We start from the raw sequence: 19,729 nt of genomic DNA, 5'->3' as shown, positions 1-19,729 counted from the left end.
TCCATTTGAAAATGTGGGCGTTATCATCATTACTGTCTGATTCCAATCAATGCAAGTCATCAGAATCAGGTAATACACCAACTTATATTCTTGTCTTTGTGAAAGAAAGACATCTATATGTGTTGCACATGCTTGTATTATCATTAAACACATTTAACTTGTTTACAAAAATGTCTCTTTTATAAATAAATAAATATAAATGATATATATAAATGAGGTAGATCCCCTCGAGTTGGTCAATTGAAAAGTAGCTCGCCTGCAGAAAAAGTGTGGGCACCCCTGTCTTAAGAGTTCCTGTTTCCCCTTTGTGGGCGGAGTTGTGAGACGTGCACAGCTGCTTCCCATTTTCCCCGCAGGATATTTAATCTGCACCTTGGCAGCTGGATGGCACTTGGCGATTCCGCTTCTTGGCTTCATGACTGACGACTTCCATGTCCGATCCTGCTTGTTATCCTGGTTGCTCCCGGTGCCATCCAGTTTGGTTCTTAGACAGCTGTTGCACGTTTTGCAACTCCAGCCTAAATTTATTCTAGAATATTATATAGTTTTTTGTTATTTTTTTCACGAAGCCCATTTTTTTTAGTTCTCTCCTATGTGGAGCACCCTTTGTTGTGAGTACACTACCAAGAGTAAAGAAACTGTTCTACTCACCTCTTATTTGTCTGCATCCTTGGGTTCCTCTTAAATTATGACATACCAAGACGTGACAATAATCCTCTTGACAAAACATTTGAAGTTACTTGAAAATTCTGAGGAAAAATTGGTGCCGTTTCAAAAACAGCATGAAGAACATAATGAACTTAGACTTAATCTCAGTGTAGCTACAAATAAATTAAACTTTAAGTCACAGACCATCTAGGATTGAACATAAACCAAAATAAAGCATAAATACAAACCCTCTCATGCAGGGGTCGGGAACCTTTTTGGCTGAGGGAGCCATGAAAGCCAAATATTTCAAAACGTATTTCCGTGAGAGCCATATCAAATTTTTTAACACTGAATACAACTAAATGCGTGCATTTTTAAGACCAACATTTTAAGAGTCTAATAAGTCTTTAATTGTTTTCAACAACATTGCTTTTCTAAAGTTAACCAATAATAAATATAATACTTCTTACCATTAATGCGACATCTTGGACAGGTGCGATAGAAAATGGATGGTTGGATTAAAATGCATGAGAATGTTTAGTAATTTGAACGTTATTTTAAACACTGTGATTACCAGCAGAATTATCAATTACTTATCGTGTTAAGCAATGTCAGATAAGATTTATCTGAGAGCCAGATGCAGTCATCAAAAAAGCCACATAGGTTCCCTACCCCTGCTCTAATGTATCAACTACCTCATTTGTCATTTCCACATATTAATCTTGTGGCAACGCAACACACCATACAAACTGAGTAACTCCCTGCCTTCTTAGCATCACTGTGCATCGATAGAAAAATAAATGCTGTGCAATGTGTGAACAATTTCAACAAACCCAAAACTTAAAAGACTGACAGTTTTGCAGTAAATCACACTAGTCACTTTCTTTATAGTTTCACAGAAAATTAACATTTTCACAGAACTATATCAATGTGCAGTGTCTCATGCAGCATTTTCAGTTGGATTACTAATTGTTTATTTTACAAAATTTTTTTACGAGGGTGACGAGTCACAGCCCCGGTTTATTCTGTACCTTTTACTTGGTATACTTGCTATTTGCTTTGCTGAGCACAGGGGTTAGTGCATGTGCCTCACAATACGAAGGTCCTGAGTAGTCCTGGGTTCAATCCCGGGCTCGGGATCTTTCTGTGTGGAGTTTGCATGTTCTCCCTGTGACTGTGTGGGTTCCCTCCGGGTACTCCGGCTTCCTCCCACTTCCAAAGACATGCACCTGGGGATAGGTTGATTGGCAACATTAAATTGGCCCTAGTGTGTGAATGTGAGTGTGAATGTTGTCTGTCTATCTGTGTTGGCCCAGCGATGAAGTGGTAACTTGTCAAGGGATTAACCCGCCTTCCGCACGATTGCAGCTGAGCTCCAGCGCCCCTCGCAACCCGGAAAGGAATAAGTGGTAGAAAATGGATGGATGGAACAACACTACTATTGCGACATACAGTGGACACAATTAGAACAGCAGTCTCTTTAGTTTAAAAATGCATTAAGCAAATTCATCTCACGGACCTGGTTGAACCTGTTCGCGGGCCTGATCCGGTACTCTTTGACGGCCATTTGGGACCTGTAACCTCCTAGGGATAATGAGTCATTCTTCGTCTTAATGGGAATATATGAACATCCCTGCAGTCGGCATCCTAATGACAGCAGACGTTGCACACAGTAAGTGATGTTTTATTATGTTTCGTGAAGTCTGCAGTGATGAAGAAAAAGATGAATCCATCCATCCATTTCCTACCGCTTATTCCCTTTCGGGGTCGCGGGGGGCGCTGGCGCCTATCTCAGCTACAATCGGGCGGAAGGCGGGGTACACCCTGGACAAGTCGCCACCTCATCGCAGGGCCAACACAGATAGACAGACAACATTCACACTCACATTCACACACTAGGGACCATTTAGTGTTGCCAATCAACCTATCCCCAGGTGCATGTCTTTGGAAGTGGGAGGAAGCCGGAGTACCCGGAGGGAACCCACGCATTCACGGGGAGAACATGCAAACTCCACACAGAAAGATCCCGAGCCTGGATTTGAACCCAGGACTGCAAGACCTTCGTATTGTGAGGCAGACGCACTAACCCCTCTTCCACCGTGAAGCCCGAAAAAGATCAATGTGCAACATATTCTTAAAATGATAAAAATTTGTAAACATGAAATGTTATTATAAATGTTCCTGTTACTACATTATACATATATATATATATATATATATATATATGTATATATGTATATATATATATATATATATACATATATACATATATATATATATACAGTATATATGTATGTATATATATACAGTATATATGTATATATATATATATAGTATGTATATATATATATATATGTATATATATATATATATATATATATATATATATATATATATATATATAAACCCTAATGAAGATGTTAGGATGTTTTTTAAGGGGTTTATGGGCGTAATTGTGCAGCTCCCATAAGCTCCATTGTAAGCAAACTTTTGATCGCATGTATTTAATATTTGGAAAAAAAAAAAAACATCAATCGTCATGTCTCTCATAATGATTATGAAAGATAGGCAAAATTCCCCAAAAAGTGCAGTTCCCCTTTAAACCCACTACCGCCATTCGCAGGATATTTGCGGACAGAACGCCAGCAGCTGTTGTCTTACTACGCTACATTTGTATGCTTCTAATCGTTACGCCTCACCCCAGGTGACACCCATTAATAATACGCTCATTAATAGTACACACAATTGTATAGTTTTCACATGCTGTTTTGCGCTAAGTTTTACTTATTAGATCAGGTCCATGTGCACAACTCCTGCTGCTGAGCTAATTAACACAATGAACAACTATTTCAACTATTGAAGTCTATCCACTCCTTTAAGGAATGTTATGACAAATCGGCTGAGCTCAGAAATGATGACGACAGTTGCATCGAGTTTAGATTCATAGACAGCAATGGCAGAAGTTGATGTGTCCATTACGTTTAATCAAAAGTGCTGCAATTTTCACTTTTATTGCGGTCATTTTTAGAAGACGCACAAAGCAATAATAATATCATCTCTATGACTGCACTCTAGTGTTTTTAAGAATCTGCCGCAAAAATGTTAGCCTCTCATATGTTCTTCAAGGAACACTTCAGTTATGTAAATCACAAGTTTGACGACCCCCAGTGTTTTTTGTATGCTAGCAAGGCTAAATGTCAATGTGTTCACAGTGGTCCAAGTTCCTCTATACAACAGGCGCACTATAGTGTTTCTAGGAGTTTGCAGCAAAAATGTTTGTCTCCTAAGTTTTGAACTAAAGCCAGGGGCCAGGGACCAAGAGGGAGTCATTCCCCGCCCCCAGGCTGCCAGTTGTAAAGCTCTCGCTTACAGGTTTTAAACTCTAAAATGAGAATTCATATTTAAATTCATACTTTACTGCTATTAGCGAGGCTGTTTACAACTTGCTCACAGTTACAAACAAAAACATACAACAAGAACACAACTGTTTAGCTTATGTTCCCATTAGTGGTTTAACAGAACAAATGTATTTAATAATTACTGTTCATATTAAATAAAAGTAGCTCGTTGGTCCGAAGAATTTGCCTTGCGTTCACGCTGTCCCTCAGCACTGACTCGCCAGTCGGCACACATGCATGCAGGGAGCGCTTGCACGCACACAAAAACAACAAGTAACCTCTGATCTTGGTAAATACTTTGCAATCTGATTCTGATACTTGCTGACCGTGATAAATCGACCCTGACCCCAAACATATTCTAACTATTCCTCACCAGTTGATGGCTGAGGCTCCTCTGTGCAGCGGGAGGATTGAGGGGTGGTAAATGATGGAGCCATGCTTGGGATTATCAATAATGTTCATAGGGATGAACTGCGAGCAAAAGGGCATGACATTGAGCTCGGCATCCACCGCTTTGTAGGCCTCCACTACCTCTGGGAGAGGTTTCCCTTTGACTCGCCATCGAGGGAACTTGAAAACTGGTGTACCGTCCTTCTCGGCTGCCAAGGCTGAAAACGTAAGAGTACAAAACAGATTCTCCATTAATTTGTTATATCGTTTAATAAGGGTGTCCCAATAGAACTATTTCACTTTTGATTTCATACTGAGATTGGAGCCTTGAGTATGTGCCGAAACCGATATTAATCCAATATCTGCACGAATCATACATACTCTGATTATTTTGTAGTTTGGAATGTCAGAAAATGTTTCATCAAGTGAAATTACTCATATTACAATGATAGGTGTTAGGGTTGAGTGTTGGTCTGGACCCCAAGATGCAGAGACCACAGGTGCAGTGCAGGTAAAATCTCATTTTTTTCTGGTTTCTCATTACAACATGTCCAAAAAAGGAATATGAAAAAGCAGAGCTTCCTATTCCTTTTAATTGCAATTACTAAACACATTTTTTTCACTTCCAGTTCTCGGTTAATACCCACTTTAAATCCATAAATAATAAATAATAAAGCTCTCAATAAATAGTTTAATACCTTACATTGTAATTCACATAGAAAGATAAATAAGACTCTCATTTTTCAAGTAAGTTTAAAATATTTATCAGGATTTTTCTTTGTACTTTATAAACACTCAGGGCCTGATTTACTAAAGGTAAATATTCACTAAAATATGTGCAAACTTGATAGCACAAGCAAAGCTGATCTAATAAACATGAGCAAAGTGGATGGAAGAATTAGGTGTGCAATCCGTTTTGCGTCTCTGTCTTCATTAATATGCAAAACAATGCTGATGGATCATCAAAACCTTCACAGTAGGTTGTATTCACCTGACGTCACGCCTGGCTCATTAACTAAACGAGGCTTGAAGTGGTGGGCCAGCGAGTGTCTGTTGTCATAGAGTTTAATTTTCACAAAAGACAACAAGAATACTGTCACAAACTCCAGACCAAAGGAGCAGAGTCGAAGATTGCACAAGTTTACAGTGATCACTTTGTTAAGGTTTGTTTGATAATATTTTAACATTTACTATTTCCCATTTAAGTATTATCTTAATATTGTTTGTATTGTATCTTGTTTCGGCGTTCTTAAAACACATTTTTGCTAAGAGTGATTCGTAAAGCACCAACTTGGCAAGTCTAAATAAAAGAAAGCAAAAGTGACCAAAACCTAAAAGAGTTAATGTTTTACCAAAGGCAGCAATCATAAATGAAGCTTTCAGCAAATTGAAAGTTTGAGATTTAAGCAACAAACATGGCAGTAGACCAGGGGTGCCCACACTTTTTCTGCAGGCGAGCTACTTTTCAATTGACCAACTCGAGGGGATCTACCTCATTTATATTTATCATTTATATTTATTTATTTATGAAAGAGACATTTTTGTAAACAAGTTAAATATGTTTAATGATAATACAAGCATGTGTAACACATATAGATGTCTTTCTTTCATGAAGACAAGAATATAAATTGGTGTATTACCTGATTCTGATGACTTGCATTGATTGGAATCAGACAGTAATGATGATAACGCCCACATTTTCAAATGGAGGAGAAAAAAAGTTGTCCTTTCTGTACAATACCACATGAAAGTGGTTGGTTTTTGGCATCTAATTCATCCAGCTTCCATACATTTTACAAGAAAAACATTGGCGGCAAATTCCGTAGCTTGCTTGATTGACATTCACGGCACCCGAGGGTCTTGTGAGATGACGCTGGCTGCTGCCAGTTCATTATTATGAAAAAATGACAGAGAGGAAGGCGAGAAACACTTTTTATTTCAACAGACTTTCGCGCCGTCCCTTCCGTCAAAACTCTAAAGGCCGACTGCACATTTCCTATCTTCACAATAAAAGCCCTGCTTCATGCTGCCTGCGCTAACAAAATAAGAGTCTCAGAAAGCTGGCATGCACAAGTGATGTGCATGCCAGCTTTCTGAGGGATCGCTTGTGCACGCCAGTTTTCCGAGACTCTGTATTTAGTTAGCGCAGGCAGCATGAAGCAGGGCTTTTATTGTGAAGATAGGAAATGTGCAGTCGGCCTTTAGAGTTTTGACGGAAGGTACGGCGCGAGAGTCTGTTGAAATAAAAAGTGTTTCTCGCCTTCCTCTCGGTCATATTTTCATAATAATGATCTTGCAGCAGCCAGCGTCATCTCACAAGACCCTCCAGTACCGTGAATGTCATTTAAGTGACGTCTTGGTGAAGATTGATGATCACTAATTTTTAGGTCTATTTTTTTTAAAAGCCTGGCTGGAGATCGACTGACACACCCCCCGCGGTCGACTGGTAGCTCGCGATCGACGTAATGGGCACCCCTGGTCTATATTCTGCATTTATGGATATATAATGTCTGTCAATTGTTTACTCTTCTATTCTAGCTTAACGTGTACCTCCTGTTCATTCGATATCGATTTCTCAAATGCACACCCCCCGGGTTCGACAGGTAGCTCGCGATCGACGTAATGGGCACCCCTGCAGTAGACGCAAAGTTAAATCACAAAATAATGTATAACCTTAGCCGAGCAAAAATCATACATGATTTATCCAAGAGAGTCTTGACACCAATTTCCTTGACCCAGCCACACGCAGAGAAGTTGAAGGCCTCAATAGTTTTTTATCTGTTTTGTCGTGGAGAATGAAGTCTGGAGCACCCGCCAGTTTAACAGGACTGGGAACGCGACCAACAGATAATTATTAAGATCAATCAGCAAATCTTTTTTGACAACATATATGGATAGAGTCCATTGCACATTTACATTTTTTTGCAGGAAGATCCTGGCCCCTTGCATACTCAGTGAGTACGCACGCTGCTTGCTGCACATTAGCCATATTGGTTTGGCGTGGTGGCCCACTACTTTGTTTACTCACGTTCAAAAGTCACGTGACCTAATACAACCTATATTAGGAGGACATTATGCAAATATAAGTAGTTAGCACATGCAATTTGATTTATTAATACTCATCGCCATTTTGTAATCACTATTTTGGATTTTATTTAGCGTTTGTCAGAAGGATGAGAAAATTGAAAGTTCCACACACAGCTATAGGATCAGTGCTCACGCTGCAAAGACAGACGATGGACAGACCAGAATCTTAGGTGTGTGTGTCAACATTTTGGATGGTAGAAATAAAAAACATTAGACATATCGTTTATTCAGCAACATTATTTTAATATTTTACAGCTGCTAGATGACTTAAGGGGCTGATTAAAACTCAATTCAATTGATGCTTTTGGGTGTCCTTTAGTATTTTTTAATGACGTTATTTTTTTCCGTATATATTATATATTATTAGAATATTTCTTATATGAAAAAAAACAACTTCTTTGTCACATCTATGGATCATGTTTTGTTTTGTCATGTTATGTTTTTGATTTTGGACAATCAGTCACGTTTTGCACTTCCTGGTTTTGTTTGTTTCCATGCCAACCTCATTAGTTTTCACCTGTCACGTCCCTGTTCTCAGCCTCACCTGTTTTCACTAATCATCACAGCTATTTAAGTCACTATTTTTATTGTCTTCGTCCTGGGATCTTCTCACACTCGCACGCACCCTACCCATGCTGTTCAAACCTTTATGTCCTGTCCACAGTTCCATGCCGAGTAAGTTTATGTATTTATGCCACAGTGCTATTTTTGTTTTGTCTGTTCATAGTTCATTCATGCCAATCGAGCAAGTGTTTTTGTTTCCTGTTTGTATTTTGTAGCCAAGTTTTATACCTCCTTGTGAGCGCCCTTAGTTTGATTATTTTTGATTATAGTGTTTGTTTATTTAATAAATCATGTACTTACATTCATGCCTGACTCGTCCCACATCATCCTTGCATCGAGGAAGCACAAACATCCACAGCCCGAGCCTGACATTCTTAAAGGATGCATTTTTGCATATTAGGCGGAGTAAGTGCAACCCTGAAGGTAGGATTATGATAACTTTAATTTACCAGCAAATGAGAGTGTCTGCGTTGGTATACCCTCTATAATTTTAATTTTCCTGAAGGGACCCTCCTGAAGGAATCAATAAAGTAAAATCTATCAATCTATTTAATCGACACAAAATCCTAATTTAAATAAGGCCATTTTATAATTGCACATGCAGTTTTAGTAAAGTGGAAGTGCACTTTTTTTGTTTTATTTTGCCAATCGTTTACAAGCATTATGTGAGAGAAGATGACAGATGGATTTTTTTATGCATTATAACTCATAAAAAAAGTAAATACAAGTCTGCTCACAAAGCTATTCTGCCCATAAAGCCCTCGAAATAACCGTCCATTAACTGTCAACAATACTTCATCTACAAATTGCGACTTGAATATTAAGCAAGTATTAGAGCAATTGTCATTATAAGTGGTAACGTAGACTATTTATAACGGCACCCAGATCAGAGGGAGCTTTGTATCTTGCGTGGCTATGTTGACATCATCGGCTGGTGAGCGGCTGTCTCGCCTCGGAGCTTGTGAAAGTTTATTCTAGATCATAAACACTGCCTCTCAACTGGCTATTAGCAGGATGAGGACATCATCTGACGAGCTGGTCAACTTTGGCATCAAACTTAGACCCATAAATGGCGAGAAAGACACAAAAGTCGCAAAAGTCGCTTGGCTCCAAGCCCTCTTTTTCTTTGTAAGGACTATGAGTCATTTTTCTCATTCCTGGTAACAGCAGATATTGTACAGTAAGTGATGTTTTATAATATTTGATTGCTTTTATGACGTCTGCAGTGAAAGTGAAAGTCTTGATGGCTTTTTGAAATTAATGCGCTGCCTTGTGCTTAAAATAATCAAAATACGTAAATATTAGATGTTTTTAAAAATGTGCCCGTTCCTGCATTACAAGAGCAGCACAGTGGGACAGAGGTTAGTGCATGTGCCTCAGAAAACCAAGGTCCTGAGTTCAATCCCAGGCTCGGGATCTTTCTGTGTGCAGTTTGCATGTTTTGCACTTGACTGCGTGGATTCCCTCTGGGTACTCCGGCTTCCTCCCACCTCCAAAGACATGAACATGGGGATAGGTTGATTGGCAACACTAAATTGGCCCTAGTGTGTGAATGTGAGTGTGAATGTTGTCTGTCTATTTATGTTGGCCCTGTGATAAGGTGGCGACTTGTCCAGGGTGTACACCGCCTTCCTCTCAATTGCCGCTGAGATAGGCTCCAGCAGCCCCCGCGACCCCAAAAGGGACAAGTGGTAGAAAATGGATGGATGGATGAACTGCATTACATTTATACTTACGGTGTGTTTATAAAACCTTGATGGGAGTGTTCTAATGTTCTTTTAGAGTGCTTTACAGGCAGCATGGCGAGCAGTTGAGAATATGGAGTGATTTATTTTGTCTACATCCATCCATCCATTTGTTTACTGCTTCTCACAGGGGTGCTGGAGCCCATCTCAGCTGCATTTGGGCGAAAAGAAGTGGGGTACACCGTGGACAAGTCGCCACCTCATCACAGGGCCAACACAGATAAACAGACAACATTCACACTCACATTCACACACTAGGGCCAATTTTAGTATTGCCAATCAACCTATCCCCAGGTGCATGTTTTTGGAGGTGGGAGAAATCCGGGGTACTCAGAGAGAACCCACGCAGTCATTAGCTTAATTCAGTATTGACATATTTCTTGTCAGTTTATTTTGTATAATTGATCAAAAAAAAAAAAACTTGTTTTATATTATCTTTGTCATTTGTATTCATTGGTTTCTTTAAAAAAAACAAGGACAACATCTGAGACTTTAGCCAAGGCCTAATTCATAGCACAAAGTACAATAGTTTTAAACCATTTGAAAAACAACTGGCCAAACCACAGTTCTTTAAAAATTTTTTTTTTTATCAAAGTAATATGTTCAAATGGGTTTAAGTCATTTTCCAGGTCATTCCATGCCTAAGGTGTAGTACACTGGAATGCTGTCTTGCTTAACTCTGTTTTGACTCTAGGAACCACCATCAGTCTTTTCTTCTGAGAACACAGCCTACTGTATTGCATACTGTGGTATGTATGCATGGACAGTATGTTCTGAGGTTGGATGGGAGGAGCCCAGGAATACATTTGTCAATGAAAGTCAAGAAATGAGAACAGATGTGAACATTCAGAGATGAAAACTCAAACCCAGCATACAACCCACAATGATTTCCACAGCCAGTCTCAAAGTGTAAATTGCAGTGGTAGACAATTAAAAAGCCGCTCTGACACATTTCTTTTGTAAATGTGTCTGAACAGGGGATCATCACAATTCAGTAAAATGTAAAACTTTTTTTTGTATAAACAATAGTTTTTGGGAGACAAGCTGTCTCTCAGGTAATTGTTATGCTATAACTAGCGAGCAAAAACATGGGTTACGAGTGTCCTTACCACTAGTTGGCATAGCGAATGTTTGCAGTGAAACCTGTAAGATCTGTCTAAATTATCTGGTGTCTCATCTGCTAATAGCTAGCAATTAAGATTGACACTTTGTTTTTCCAACCATGGGAACGAAGAAAGTTGGGGGCTCAAACACATCCCCAATGCTTACCATCAACACCGGGGTCGCACAGGGATGTGTGTTGACCATTCCTGTACACACTCTACACCAGGGGTGCCCACACTTTTTCTGCAGGCGAGCTACTTTTCAATTGACCAACTCGAGGGGATCTACCTCATTTATATATATCATTTATATTTATTTATTTATGAAAGAGACATTTTTGTAAACAAGTTAAATGTGTTTAATGATAATACAAGCATGTGTAACACATATAGATGTCTTTCTTTCACGAAGACAAGAATATAAGTTGGTGTATTACCTGATTCTGATGACTTGCATTGATTGGAATCAGACAGTAATGATGATAACGCCCACATTTTCAAATGGAGGAGAAAAAAAGTTGCCCTTTCTGTACAATACCACATGAAAGTGATTGGTTTTTGGCATCTAATTCATCCAGCTTCCATACACTTTACAAGAAAAACATTGGCGGCAAATTCCATAGCTTGCTTGATTGACATTCACGGCACCCGAGGGTCTTGTGAGATGACGCTGGCTGCTGCCAGTTCATTATTATGAAAAAATGACAGAGAGGAAGGCGAGAAACACTTTTTATTTCAACAGACTTTCGCGCCGTCCCTTCCGTCAAAACTCTAAAGGCCGACTGCACATTTCCTATCTTCACAATAAAAGCCCTGCTTCATGCTGCCTGCGCTAACAAAATAAGAGTCTGGGAAAGCTGGCGTGCACAAGTGATGTGCACGCCAGCTTTCTGAGGGATCGCTTGTGCACGCCAGTTTTCCAAGACTCTGTATTTAGTTAGCGCATGCAGCATGAAGCAGGGCTTTTATTGTGAAGATAGGAAAAGTGCAGTCGGCCTTTAGAGTTTTGACGGAAGGTACGGCGCAAGAGTCTGTTGAAATAAAAAGTGTTTCTCGCCTTCCTCTCGGTCATATTTTCATAATAATGATCTTGCAGCAGCCAGCGTCATCTCACAAGACCCTCCGGTACCGTGAATGTCATTTAAGTGACGTCTTGGTGAAGATTGATGATCACTAATTTTTAGGTCTATTTTTTTTAAAAGCGTGGCTGGAGATCGACTGACACACCCCCCGCGGTCGACTGGTAGCTCGCGATCGACGTAATGGGCACCCCTGCTCTACACCAATGACTGCCATAGAATCTCACCCACCACAACATACTTCAAATACTCTGATGACACAGCCATTCCCGCACTCCTCTCCAACAGTCAATCCATCCTGGACTATCATAACACAGTCAAACATTTCACAGAGTCATGCACAGCCAGTTATCTGGAAATCAATGTCAATAAAACAGAAGAAATATGGTTCAACCCCCCCTCACCTCAGCACCCCATCATCATAAACACACAAACAGTTAAAACAGTTGACACTTTTAAATACCTGGGCGTAACCTTGGACAATAAACTCACCTTTGATCAGCACACCACGGTCATTCAAAAAAGAAGTCAACAAAGACTGTCAGCCATCCGAAAATTTAAAGGACTATACGTTGCACCTCATCTCCAGTTGTTACTTTACCAAAGCATTGTTCAACACATCCTTCTGTACTGTTCCACATGTTTTTCCCCCATGCGTTCTGTAACCAACCAGATAAAACTCACACGCATTACAAACATAGCACAGCTAAAATCATTGGCCTACCCACACCCAACATTTCAGATTCAAACCACAGGTCCATCATTCGACTGGCAAACACAATAGTCCAGGATATCAGTCACCCACTACACCAATACATCATCCCACTACCATCAGGGCGCAGGTACAGAACCATCAAATTCCGGAGGGCCTGCCTCAGGAAAAGCCTTATCCCTGCAGCTATAGCTATAACCTGTCTGACAAAGCCTGTAAATGTGTTGGTCATGTATGATTTATTTTTGTTATTTTAGTTTTGTGATGTGTAATGTCTATTTGTTTAAATGTACGGTGGTGAAAATAAATTTTCCAAACGGGGACCTATAAATCTAAATCTAAAGTTAGCGTGAATGACAGTGCTGGAAGAATACGAAGAAGCGGATAACATTCATTGAATTGAAGAAATAATGCTTTTGGCAGGAGCTCTGTGCTCTTCTATCATCTTTTTGTGTTTCCCTCTTGTTATTATATTTTAAATTTTTTCTTGCCTTTTGGTTCGGGACCCTTTGGGAGTGTGTGACAAGGGATGGCACTTTCATGACTTCTGCGGTGCTAATTTGTGGATTTCTGGATCTGCCTCCCGGGAGCCTTTTGGCCATGGAGACCTGCTGCTGGATCTCTGCCACACGAGAATCCGTTTGGAGAGACTGGAGGAAATGCAGATGAAAAGAGAGGGCTGCAGAGCTGGCGCTTAGCGCCGGGACGGACAAGCTTCACAGTGTCTTGGCTGAATGAGCAGGTATCGGACACTTCAGTCTCTTTAGACACATCCTCGCTCATCCATGCAGACTGGACACTGGCCGACAGCGATCTCTTGGTTGCTTTGTTGGGTCTTCTCCTGGCCATGTTCCCTCCACCCCAGTAGACGATGGCGTGGAACACCGCAGAGGCCACCACAGTGTATATTGTAATAATCCCAGGATAGTAGGCTCACTCGACATCTCGCTTTGTCTTGTCTTTATTGCACAAGGTATATTTCAACCACAAACAGCTCTCATGTGTCTCCATTCCCTTTTCCCAGCAAAACTCGAACTACTCCTTCCTATCAACGTCACTTATCTAACTCTCCCGGAAGTCCCGCTCCCCAGCCAAAGTCATTGGCTAACACCCCATAGCCAGCCGCTACATCTGCCCCCCCCCCCTTACAAAAAGTCCTCGCCCTCGAGGATTGACCCGTAAGGCAACATTTGGTAACATCACAACAGCATGAAAATCAGAGCAACACATTAGTGCAAACAAAACAATGTAGACAACGTAACCCTTACATCACACAAAACAGGTTTACAGACCGCCCCCCCCCCCCACACGCATTGTCCTTCAGGACACCACAAAGTCTTGCAAGCGGTCCGGAGGCCTCTTCTTCCGGCTCGGCCACTCCTATCCAGTCCCCAGGAATGGGACAACTGGGTCAGGTGTGCCAGTCCTCGGGAGGGAGCTGGAGGGGGCGGGGGACACGAGGGTTGGGGAAATTGGTCACCTGTGTATCCGAGGCAGGGGAAGGGAAACCCCCCCGGTAGGGGGCTAGTCTGTCTCTGTGGAGGGCCACTTTCCTTCCCCCGGGGGGGCAGCTAGACACAATACACAACCTCTCCCAGCTTTTGGAGTATCGTACAAGGCCCTGTCCATTTGCTGTCCAGCTTGGGACTGCGGCCTTTCTTCCGAATCGGGTTGTAAACCTAGACCAACTCGCCTGGCACGAAGTCCCTCCCTCGGGGCGTCACGTCATAGTAAAGCTTTTGTTTCACACCAGCTTCCTGCAGCTGCTCCTGAACAAAACTGTTGGCTGAGTCCAGCCGGTCCTGAAATTTCCTGGCGTCCTCTGGTCCTGCAGCGAAGAACAGGGCAGCAGGAGGGCGGCCAAAGGCCAGCTCTGCTGGTGTGCGCATGTCTCTCCCTAGCATGAGAAGCGCCGGCGTGCACTCCGTGGATTCCTGGACAGCAGAGCGACACGCCATCAGCACCAGCGGTAGGTGTTTGTCCCAGTCACGCTGGTGGCGGGAGGTAACAATGGCGAGCTGGTGTCCCAGGTTGCGGTGGAATCGCTCCACCAACCCATCACTCTGAGGGTGCAATGGGGTAGTGCGGGTTTTGTGGATGGCACTTGCACAAGGCGGCGAACACCCGGGACTCAAACTTTGTGCCCTGGTCACTGTGCAGAGACGCCATGACGCCAAACCGACTTATCATGCCCTCCACCAGGGCATCAGCAATGGTCTCTGCCTCCTGGTTGGGAATGGCGTATGCCTCTGGCCACTTTGTAAAATAGTCAATGGCGGAAAGGACATAGCGGTTCTCCTTGCCAGACCGTGGGTACGGCCCTGTAATGTCAATCCCCACCATGTCCATGGGGCACCCCACTGGGAACTGTTGGAGCAGCGCCTGTGAGCGCCCAGTGGGGCCTTTGCGGGCAACACAGAGGTCAGAGCAGCGGCAGAAGACTTCCACATATCTCTTCTGCCGACCCCAATAGAACCCTGTCGCAGCCGCTTAAGTTTTTTGGCGACTCCGAAATGTCCAAACCCACCTTCCCCATACACTGCCTTAAGCACTTCCCCTGGCAGTCCCTTTGGCACCACCACCTGCCACTGTTCTTCTCCAGTGGCCGCGGCTTTAAATGCCCGCTGCAGCACGCCTTGGGACACCCGCACTGAGTCAAACATGGCCCACAGTCCCTTGGTAGCCTTGGAGAATGGTGCCACCGCCTCCCTAGGCGGGGCTGCCGAGCCTCTACCCACTGCAAGACAGGATGGAGGTCTGTGTCCTCCTCCTGCGCGTGCCTCCAATCAGCGTTCGTCACAGTCTGTAGTTCCCTGCAGACAACGTTATCAGCCTGACTGACGGCCGCACACTCAGCGCCCTCTGCCCGCCGCTCCTGTTCCCGAGCTTCCCTGCGCCTGGCCAGTACAGAAGGCGGATTTAGGGCGAGATTCGGGAGAAAGGGGTACTTGGTAATATCCGCTCTTAAGGTCCAGAGTGGTGATCCACAAGGAGCCGGAAACTAGGTCCAGGGACTCATCAATACGGGGGAGGAGGTAAGAGTCCTTTGTGGTCAGTTCATTCAGCCATCTGTAATCCACACAGAATCGCCAATCATCAGCCTTCTTCTTCGCGACCATGACCACAGGTGCCGCCCAGGGGCTCTCAGACGGCTCAATAAAGACGCCCCGCAGCAGGTCGTCCACGGCTTTGTCGCATACCTGCTGTCGAGCGAGGGGGATGCGGTGCCAAGCTGCCCTGAAATTCTATCAGCAGCTGTTTCAGCTGCTCCTGTTGCTGTTTATCCAGGTCTTTGTACTCCTCTCTCCAAACCCCTCCCCCTATGACCGGGGGCCCTGGCTGTGGGCAAGGGGATGTTGCCGGGGTTGCCCATGGCTGGCATCCCCGGGTAGTAAACAGCTCTGTCTCCTCCCTCATTGGCTGAAGGGAGACAGGGCGAGGGCAGGAGTAGTAACTTGGTGTGGTGTGAGGCAACAAGAATGCAGAGGCATGCGGTGAAACGGGAAGGGACCCGGGAACTAGGGTACCCATGGCAACTGTTGGGTCCCCCGGGAAGTTATGTGGACCCCTCCCCATGTCTAGCAGGCACCCAGTGACTTGGAGGAAGTCCAGCCCTAAGATGCAGCAGTCTTGCACGTCTCCCACCCAAACTAGATGGCGGATTCCCCCCCCGGCCCCCCAGGCACAACCACAGGAACCCCCTCCCCACCATAGGAGCAAGCTGGACAGTGACTGTGTGGAGCTATACTGCTGTAGTCTCAAGTGGTGTACTGCTGGGCAGAACATCCGGTCTTACCAGCGTTACTGATGACCCTGTGTCCACCAGGCCCACGGTAGGCACCTCCTGGACAGAGACAGCAACGTGGGAGGATCCCCCTCCTTTGGGCCCCTCCCATGTCGAGCCTACCGCCATTGGTGGCACACTGCTATCATCTACTTCTGGCTGTGCTGCTGGGCTCCTCCGGTTGCCAGAAAGCGAGAAGGAGTAGAAGGCGAGTCGTCGTCTGCTTCTGGGGGGGGATGTAGCTCCTCCCCCCTGGTCGTGCTGACGGGCTCCCTCCCCTGCCTGACGAGCCTGGGCTGGCGAGTCAGGGTTCGCGGTGGACGTAGGGGCCCGCATACCCCGGGCTATGCGGGCCCGGCGCCGTTTCCCGGCTCACGACGGGTGGCAGGGCACTCCCTGCGAAAGTGTCCAGGTTGGCCACATCCTCAGCAGACCTGCATGGAGCGGGGGCCACGATGACTTTGCAAAGTCGCCGCCCTCAGTAGTTCTGTAATTTCTGTTGCCCAAGCCAGAGCCCCGTCACCAGACGGGTGTGACGACACTGCTTTCACTGGATGGGGTTTCATTTCCAGTTCCCCAGCTGCAGCTGCACTTCCCAGCATCTCCCTCTCAACAGCAGCTTCCAGTGCCTCCTGCAGGTACCTCGGGTGCTGAAGCTGCACTTGCACGCTCAGGTCAGGAGGAGTAATGGCTCCAACAAACAGGTCAGTTGCGAGCTTGTTTCGTGCATCAGCAGGCAGGTGACCATATGCGCTGCGCACCTGGCCCTCAATGTCATTAACGAGCCCCTGGAGTGGCTCGCCAGGCTTCCTGCACCTCCCTCTCAGTTCAGTTTTTAAAAGTGCTGGCTGAGACCATCTCCCAAACCTCCTCTTGAGCGCTCCCACCAGGGCTGAGTAACATTGCTGCTGTTCAGGATCCAGCAGCAGGAGGCACAAAAGAGCCTCTCCCTCTAAACACAAAGCCAATTGCAATGCTTTGTCCCTCTCTTCTCACCTTCTAGCGTCCGCCAACAGTTCAAATTGAGCGTGGAACGCCTCCCAATCCGATCCACCTGCAAATTTTAGCGTCTTCACTGATGCAGCAGACAGTGGCGGGGACGTGCCGTGCGGGGAAGCTGCGGACGGCGGGGGCAGTGGCGACATCTTTACATCTTCACGGGTCGACGAGCCGCTCGTGTGCGGCTGTTCGACTGTCACCCGCTCCAAAACAGCGTCATCCCGCTCCACTTTATACTTCTTTTCACCGGAGCTAAACATGATAAACGGCTAGCGGTCCTAGCTAACTCACAGACTGAAGCTAACTGGCTAATGCGCGGTACACAGCGTGTCCTTACAAAGTCTCTTTCGAACTCGCCATTTTACTTCTGACACCAGTGTAATATTCCCAGGAATGTTGACTCACTCAACTTCTCACTTTGTCTTGTCTTTATTGCACAAGGTATAATTCGACCACAAACAGCTCTCATGTGTCTCCATTCCTTTTTCCCAGCAAAACTTGAACTACTCCTTCCTATCAACAACATCACTTTTCTAACTCTCCCGGAAGTCCCGCCCCCCAGCCAAAGTCTTTGGCTAACACCCCGTAGCCAGCCGCTACAATATGTTTCTTTTACTTTGTATTCATAGCTGTATGTAGAAGTGGCTGGTTGCATCAGCTCTACTCTTTTAATGTCTTTAATGTTCTTTGTGTTCTTTGATGTTTGATGTTTCCCTCTTACACAAATGTAAGAGGTATGTGTGCTATGGCTATGAGTTGCATTTTCCCTTGGCCTCAGTCTGGACCGATTTTTTTTTTCTTCCCCCCATTGTTTACCTATATCTCACCTTTTTATGTAAGGGGCGCCGGAAGTTGGCAGACCCGTCAGTGATCCTGTTCTGTCTCCCTGTAATGTTTGTCTGATCTTAAAAGGTATTGTGTTGAAAATTTTAATTGCCCCTCGGGGATTAATAACGCATGTCTGATTCTGATCCTAAATAATTGAAAAACATGACCGAGGTGGGCGTTAACCCACTTGGCGAATCAGTTGGATCATAGCGCTTTACAATCTGCACCATACTGAAGCAGGAGTCGATAAAGGCTATAACATTGCCAACAAAGAGCCTTATTATCATTTCTAAGCATCAGGCATTTACTGTATCTATGAAAATATAGAGAAGCTGCTGATGATGTATTGATGGAAAAGCAGCCCGGAGGAGGTAGTTTGTTCTCCATGGGAAATTTGATGTACATTATTATTGCATTCTGTTCATAACTTTTATGGACAGAATTTCTAGGCGCAGTCAAGGCGTTGAGGGGTTCCGGTTTGGTGACTGCAGGATTAGGTCTCTGCTTTTTGCAGATGATGTAGTCCTGATGGCTTCATCTGACCGGGATCTTCAGCTCTCACTGGATCGGTTTGCAGCCGAGTGTGAAGCGACCGGAATGAGAATCAGCACCTCCAAGTCCTAGTCCATGGAATGACATCTCCGGGTTGGGGAGGAGACCCTGCCCCAAGTGGAGGAGTTCAAGTACCTAGGAGTCTTGTTCACGAGTGAGGGAAGAGTGGATCGTGAGATCGACAGGCGGATCGGTGCGGCGTCTTCAGTAATGCGGACATTGTACTGATCCGTTGTGGTGAAGAAGGAGCTGAGCCGGAAGGCAAAGCTCTCAATTTACTGGTCGATCTACGTTCCCATCCTCACCTATGGTTATGAGCTTTGGGTCATGACCGAAAGGATAAGATCACGGGTACAAGCGGCCCAAATGAGTTTCCTCCACCGTGTGGCGGGGCTCTCTCTTAGAGATAGGGTGAGAAGCTCTGCCATCCGGGAGGAACTCAAAGTAAAGCCGCTGCTCCTCCACATGGAGAGGAGCCAGATGAGGTGGTTCGGGCATCTGGTCAGGATGCCACCCGAACTCCTCCCTAGGGAGGTGTTTAGGGCACGTCCAACCGGTAGGAGGCCACGGGGAAGACCCAGGACACGTTGGGAAGACAATGTCTCCCGGCTGGCCTGGGAACGCCTCGGGATCCCCCGGGAAGAGCTAGACGAAGTGGCTGGGGAGAGGGAAATCTGGGTTTCCCTGCTTAGGCTGTTGCCCCCGCGACCCGACCTCGGCTAAGCGGAAGATGATGGATGGATGGATCATGGGAATTAAAACATCATTCTCACCAGCAAGTTTCTTCCATTGCATGCGCACAGACTAGACAGTCGCAACATTGCGCCCACAACATAACAG

At 44.6% G+C, this 19,729-nt stretch overlaps 1 protein-coding gene across 1 annotated transcript in view; it reads right to left on the bottom strand.

Annotated features, from left to right (window-relative positions):
- Positions 1–19,729, bottom strand: part of LOC133563520 (mitochondrial 10-formyltetrahydrofolate dehydrogenase-like) — a 97,681-nt gene that overhangs the window by 60,441 nt on the left and 17,511 nt on the right. The window contains exon 3 of the mRNA XM_061917683.1: positions 4,420–4,654. Coding sequence (XP_061773667.1) covers positions 4,420–4,654 — 235 coding nt within the window. The remainder of the gene's footprint in view (positions 1–4,419; positions 4,655–19,729) is intronic.

The sequence above is a fragment of the Nerophis ophidion genome, linkage group LG12, assembly GCF_033978795.1.
Source record: "Nerophis ophidion isolate RoL-2023_Sa linkage group LG12, RoL_Noph_v1.0, whole genome shotgun sequence".
Classification (NCBI taxonomy): Eukaryota; Metazoa; Chordata; class Actinopteri; order Syngnathiformes; family Syngnathidae; genus Nerophis; species Nerophis ophidion.
Note: the sequence above shows the minus strand (reverse complement) of the source record. Positions and strands in the feature narration are given on the sequence as shown.